The sequence below is a fragment of the Pelophylax lessonae genome (genome assembly GCF_965119305.1).
Source record: "Pelophylax lessonae genome assembly, chromosome: 2".
Lineage (NCBI taxonomy): Eukaryota > Metazoa > Chordata > Amphibia > Anura > Ranidae > Pelophylax > Pelophylax lessonae.
This window is the reverse complement of record NC_138769.1, coordinates 102,090,815-102,097,980: the sequence shown is the minus strand read 5'-3', so window position 1 is coordinate 102,097,980 and position 7,166 is coordinate 102,090,815. Positions and strand designations below refer to the sequence as shown.

Genomic DNA, 7,166 nt, shown 5'->3' with positions numbered 1-7,166 from the left:
TTTTTTTTTTTTTACCTTTTTAAAATATCTGAAATATTTGTGCCATGGTTAACTGTGAATATACTTTTGTGTTGAATTACAATCAGTTATTGATTTAGTGAACTTCCATGAACTAAAGATTGTTGTGGTTATGATCTAGTAAAAAACAATGTGTGGCAATAAAAATGTTGGCGCTCATCCTGTGACTTTGTGACAAACGTGAATGATCACATGAGGGACTTTGTGCTTCCGTCCGGACTGGAGAAGAGGCATTGAGCCCCATAGTATAGACGCTCTCTGTCATGCTTGGACAGTCCACAACACTGGTTTCCACTACAAGAACCTGGAGAACCTATAAGTGACATGCTCAGTGTCTGACCCAAGCACGGTGAGTTCGGTGGTGTGGCTGTGGCATCTCTCTTGGTGTAGACTGTAGACACACGTCTTTGGATGGTAATCTTGTAAGTGGTGGGTGATTCACACATGGACATCACATATTCATTGTCATCTGGCTGGTTCTCCACCATCATAATTTTGGTCAGAAGCGATTTCAGCACGACCAAGATCCCAATAAACCCAAGGATGAAAAGACTATCCCCAACGCTCAGCTGCGTTCCATATTCATGGGTGGTTCTGTTAGGGAGGTTGTGAGGATATTGGGGTATAATCCAAGAGGAGGCCTGGCTTTGTGTTTCATTGGACCATTCCATTAGGCTGTAATCAAGATTCACATTTTCCTAGGAGAGAAAGAACCAAAGTGTTTGGGTCAAACTTTGAATAGCAATGGCACCTCAACATAGCTTGCCGAGGAACATGCATTGCAGTGAAATATGTCCTGCGGTGCAATGCCAAAAAATCTACATGGACCTGTTTTGTGAGTTTGGTGCATTGGGCAGCCCAATCAAATGAATTATCCAATGACGAAAAAGGCATCTAAGAGGCACTGGGGTTTGATTTGAGTTCATACAAAGTAGTAAGAGGACAAAAACAGTGGAGAGCTCACAAGAGGTTAGGTTGCTCACAAGAAACAGGGCTACCCTTCGGTGAGTTACCAGACAAAAAAAAAAAAAAACACCAATGGATGAAAAGCCAGACCAAATGATAAAAGTCCAAATCATTTTTTGGTTTACAGATAAATGTTTAGCCAAAAAAGTGATTGAGGTTCATATAAAATAGGGGGATGATGTAAAAAGGAACTGGGTACACAATATCATGTTTGTCACGCCCACTGACTGTCCCTAATTGGCCGACAGTGCACACTCTTGTCCACTTCCTCTTTGGATCCTGGATCCCCTTTAATCCTAAAACTTATTTTTGGAACCCCCCCAGTCATTTTTCAAAACCTCTAAAAAAAAAAAACTCCTAGCTCAGGTGCTGACAGCAGAGAGCAGAGAGGTGCTTAGTTGCACTCAAATGCAAAAGAAGGGAGCCTCCCTCCTTGGTGGAATTGCACACAAGGATCCAGCATGTAAAGAGAAATACCTAACCGCTTCCCTGAACAACTCCTTAGACACCCACAATAGAGTTGGGGAACCATGGGACCTTCTAAAAACTCCTCCCACCTGATTAATTTCTTATAGTATTGGGACAGCACCAGCCATGGGGTACACAGCAGTGACTAACTCCAGATTTGGCTTGGAGCAATGGTAAGTGGGCATTTCACTTCATCCCCTTCACCAATCCCCCCTGCACCTCTTTTCTTTTTTTCTTTTGTTTTCTTCTATTTTCTTTTCATAACTGGTACAGGCAGTGGTGTATTTAGGTTTTGTGCTGCCCTAGGCCTGACTAAACTTGTGCACCCCCTAATTTAAATATGACCCACCACTTCCTGTAAAGGCCACACCCCTTCCTGTTTATGACCCACCCTGTCATCTGTAAACCACAGACCATAACCACAGTCTATCAGTGCCCATCAGCATAGCTTCATCAGTTTCCATAAGTTTAGCCTCATCAGTGCAGCCTTATCAGTGCCGCCTCTTTACTCATATCAGTGTGGCCTCATCAGTGGTCACCAGTGTAGCCCCATCAGTGGCCACCAGTGCAGCCTTATTAGTGCCCATTAGTACAGCCTTATGTCATGGGATTAGTAAGATTACTCTTTTAAGATATTTGGACTGTTTGCTGCCACTTATTGTAATTATAAGATTATTTCACTTATTTGTATAATAAATAGGAAGTCCATAGTCATTATACAAATAATTAAATATTTTTTTGCTGCCCCCCTGCAAAGTGCCGCCCTAGGCCTGGGCCTTGTCGGCCTAGGCCAGGATACAGCACTGGGTACAGGGTCGTATCTGATTGGAGCTGAATACCTAGCTTTATGCGAGTCTCTTTGCTCACCCTTCAGCCAGGCTACACCCGTGGTTTCATTAGCCAACACCTGTTTATGTGACACAGTACTGGGTGACTTAAACTTGAGTGTACTTATGTCATGCCATTCTTTGGTTACACGTGTCTTGGAACCTATGCATCAATGCACGATGAGTGTCCTATACTTTCTTGTGAAAAAAACAATAACAGTCAGTTTAAAAAAAAAAAAAAAGTGGATTTTCACAGGGCTTTTGGTGTTTGTAAACCAAAAAATTTATTTGTACTCTTATTTTGTCTGGTGCTCCTTCCATTGATGCATATTTCATTCAAATAAATAGAATGCATTAACAACGCATGACAAAATGAATGTTACCACACTGCAAAGAGCTAAATGGGTCCTTATCTCAAAACCATGCCTCCCCACTCCCCAACAATATTGTGCTACGTCCATACAGCTCTTCCAAAAGTGACTGAGGTAGCTGACTTCGCCTCCAAAAAAAAAATGTATGTGTCACGATATATGTTGGCTATAGGCCATGATATACTGTATGTTGGTGGTGCACACCACAACACAAGTTATGACACCCAATATTACAATGCAGGGTAATGCACTGTAGATGCGTTTTGGGGTGCAATTACCTTTGAATGGCAATGTGCTGCAACACAAATCTACAATGCTCTCCAATGCACCTGCATTATATCTGCCCTGTGTTAAAAAAATTTTGCAAGACCTATTTTTTTTCATGCATAAACAGCCTATTTAAAATTAATGAGCTGTCAAACACAACACAATGCTCTAAAATGCATGTGCAAAGGCACTGCGTTTTTGGTGTGAATGGGTCCATGCAGTTTCAGTGTCACTTCTGCTGGGTTCTGCCCAGTTTCCAAACACTCACCCAGCAATGAGGTTAACAGGTCTGCAGCATTTCTGCATCTTGGGTATTCCCAGTTAGACTGTTATGTCAATTTAGTTTTTGGCTCCACTAAAGTGAGTAGAGCGGTTGTTGATTGTTTTGGGCTAATCAGGGTTCCTGAGCTGAGAGTTTGACTGCTTCCCCCTGCCTCTTGAAGAAGCTTTCAGAGCATAGGGTCAGAGATTCAAATGATCAGCTGAATATTTATCATACCCTGGCCAATCCCTGGAAAGGGGTGTCCAGAAGGTGACTGGGGAGATGATAAATAGACAGGAGGCCTGAGCAGATTGTGCTTTCCTCGACAAGGAGGGTTCCAGTACTCCTGGGCCCGCTGCCCCTAGGAGAAGAATCACTGAGACAAGAGACTACAGTTTGGGCCTCGGGGGTTGCTAGGCTCAGGGCCTTAGGAGAATTGCTGAGGAGGTATACCTGTTGAAGGACACTGCTTCAGAGTCCTTGTCTGGTGAAAGAATTTGTTATCTTCCTCATGCAAGATCTACCCGTGGAGGCTGGGTGGTAGACAGGTCCAGCTTTCCTTCCTTGAATTCTGTGACACATATCCACTGTGCCCTGAAAGTAGGCACTGCTGTGTCACACATTTTACAGAACCTGCCTTCTGAACTACAGAGGTGCTGAGAGAAGGAACTTCAGGAGGCGGAGTTAGTACAGGAATCACTGCTTGCAGGCTGCAAGGTACCATGGGATTTGTAGTCCTTAGAAATGGAAATTAAACAGCAGAGAAACTAAAAAGCATGCAGGGAATTCAGGAAGTTGTGGAAAGAGATGACGAGGAGGCACACAGAACTCACAACATGAAAGGAGATTTTTCAAGTCATCTTATATTGGATTGTCAAAAATAATTTTTGTTAGTACTGTTATCACAATGCTTTTGCTATAAAATGAAAGTGTATGCTGGACCCTTCACACTGATCAATTTATCAGTTAAAAAAGTGGAAGAAAAATGCATGGAAAATGTGTCCCTTAGAGCCGGGTTCACATATATGCGAATTGGATGTGGGTTTCCCCTCTCAATAGACCTGGGACAGCCGTGGTCCGCATTCCAAAAGGGTCCTGCATGTGTTTGGGTCCGGTTGAGTTGCGAATTCAGGCAAAAATTTGGACCCGATTCGCAGCTGAACTGGTGAACAGGAACACACCGGACCCCATGCTGGGAACCGCGGCTGCACATATGTGAACCCAGGCTTAAACCCTAGGGAACTCTTCACACCGGTCAGTTGCGTTTTTCTCTTAAAAGTCCTGCTTGCTACATTTTTGGTGTGCTTTTTAAAACCACACCAAAAACGCAGCTCCCCATTGAAAAGAGTGGAAAATGTGTCAAAAACGCACCGCAGTTGCATTTTTTGAGTAACGTCCATGTTTCACAGGTGCATGCTGGGAGTCAGGCAACCAGAAAACGCACCAAAAACAGCATTTCTTTCAATGGAGCAGTGTGATAGCAGCCTAAGTAACAATGTACCAGCACAAAAAAAATACACAAACAACACTTAAATGAACAAAATTTGCATTACACTAACAGGTCCAGTCTGCTAGAAGATCTTGGGTCACAGTATAACTAACGCAGCATTTTCCCATTTTAATAAGATGATAGAAGGCATTACTCTAAGGCCCCCATTCACACCTGTGTTCTTTTAGATGTGGTGTGTAAAAAAAAAAAAAAGACCCGCATGCTGCATCTTTGATGCCCTTTCATTAACCACTTGCCGACCGCCCACCGCCTTTTTACTGCGGCAGGGCGGCTCAGGTGCGTCCAGTCATGTAGTACTATGTGACTGGAAAGCATGTGGTTTCACAGCGGGAGGCGGGCCTCGGGAGGAGTGGCGGCGATTGCCGCTGACCTCCCGCGATCGTCCAAGAAAGAGAGAAGACCCGCCGGCTTATGTAAACAAAGCAGGCAAATCTTCTGTCAGACAGGCAGGGACAGAGCAGCAGTTTCAGCTAAGCTACAACCCCGATCTCTCTGTGCCTGTCACAGACCCCCCCCCCAGTCAGTAAGCATACAGGCAAACATTTAACCTCTTTGATCACCCCCAGATCGTCGCCATTACTAATAAAAAAAAATAATAAATTAAAAAGTCCAAAAATCTATCCCGTAGTTTGTAAACGCTATAATTTTTACGCAAACCAATTAAAATACGCTTTTTGGGATTTTTTTTACCAAAAATATGCAGCAGAATACAAATTGGCCAAAACTGATAAAAAATGTTTTAAACATTTTTTTATTGGGAATGTTATACAATATGGCCTTTTTTTCAAAATTGTTGCTCTTTTTTTGTTTATAGCGCAAAATCTAAAAACCGCAGAGGTGATCAAATACCACCAAAAGAAAGCTCTATGTGTGGAAAAAAAGGACATCAATTGTGTTTGGGTACAGCTTTGCTCGACCGCGCAATTTTCCGTTAAAGTAACGCAGGGCCGGATCGCAAAAAATGGCCTGGTCATTAGGGGATAAAACCTTCCGGGGCTGGAGTGGTTAAAAAGTTGCTCCGGCATACAAGTGAATGGCTGTACTCCATATCACATGAACACGTGTTTTTTCCTCTGCTTTTGTGCTACACACATAGGGCAGCCCATTCATTTGAATGGGCTGCTCTACATGCATCAAAGAAGCTCCTGCACCTTTTCAAGCATTGAACTGCATTTGGAGTAACATTACCAATAATGGTACTACAAGCGCAAAGCGGGTTTTTTGCACGTGATCATGAATGCTTAGATGTAAGTGGAGCATTATGCCCATGCATATTGAGGGTTTAGCCCCAGTGCATGGGGCTCCACCGTATAGCTGCAGGCACCGAGAATGGGTGCCCATTCCATCCCCAAAGCTGGCAGCCTGTCAAATTCTTGGAGATTCTGACAGCTTCTTCAGCACAACGGTGCACCTAGCGTTTTGAACATTTAGAGCAGTACGTACCGAAGAACCAGTGCAGGGAAAAGGTCATCCAGTGCCCAGGGCAAGGATGCCAAACTGCATCCGCCCCCCCCCAATCCCTTCAATGAACCATTGTGCCCAGGGCAACTGGCCCTCCTGCCCACCCCTGCTAAGAGCAAATAACTGGGACACAGACTTCTTGCATCCCTTGGTGCTTTACTGACCTAACTGTTCATAAAGTTAGGTGCATCGTCCAGCCACAGCAGCTGTCAGGCTCCAATAGAGATGGGATACATGTGCCCTCCACCCACAGCATAACTCCAGTGTCCCATGCACCAGGGCTAAATGTCCAGTGTGCTCAAGGCCTAATACTTTTGAAATACTGTCACAGAACAAACAGGGAACCTGCAAGCTGCATGCTTTTTATGGATGAGTGATTCAGAAAATTTACAAGTTTAAATCAAAATGGCAGCCATGAAATTGGCACTTTCAGAAAAATTCAGCAATTGCAACCTCTATATTCCTTTCAGCACAGGATCCTTCAATTAACAATCACACCCATCTAAACCTGCACAGCCAACAAGCCTAATGCTGGAAATGTATCCTATATGTGAATAATATGGTGCTCATGGATGAAGCCAGAGAAATGATAGTGAAACCCACCTGAGACTGATCAGAGCCAGGAGCTATGCCCAGCAGAGTCGATTCTCTCAAAACAACAATAAAAATAAACATTATTTGGAATATACGTGGAAGACTATTGCACAGATGAGGTAATTGTGTCCTCCATACATGTGTGTCCATCTCAGCACTGGAGCAGTAGATTGCCCAGCTCTACCTCTACAAGGTGGATCTCTTCTCTCTCCCATGATGCTTTTAGGCAAAGTGAAAAGCCCAAGCCAAATGGATACAGGCCATTTTTTTAGGTCTATCAATAATCAAGTTCAAATGTTTGTAGAAATATGTATACAGACCGGAGGACACTATGAAAGGTTGGTACAATTTGCTGTTATGATAAAGATGGAATTTTCTATATTATCTTCAAATTATGCTGTGCCTCTCTAGAAGTACAATTT

General features: G+C 43.5%; 1 protein-coding gene across 1 annotated transcript; it reads right to left on the bottom strand.

Moving 5' to 3' along the window:
* Positions 1 to 206: 206 nt before the first annotated feature.
* LOC309546626 (uncharacterized protein) lies at positions 207 to 6,894 on the bottom strand (the record flags this gene model as incomplete). Its single annotated transcript, XM_082246364.1, has 2 exons — positions 207 to 716; positions 6,754 to 6,894. 2 exons carry the CDS (start codon positions 6,892 to 6,894, stop codon positions 207 to 209), a joined length of 651 nt encoding a protein of 216 aa, XP_082102490.1.
* Positions 6,895 to 7,166: the final 272 nt, after the last annotated feature.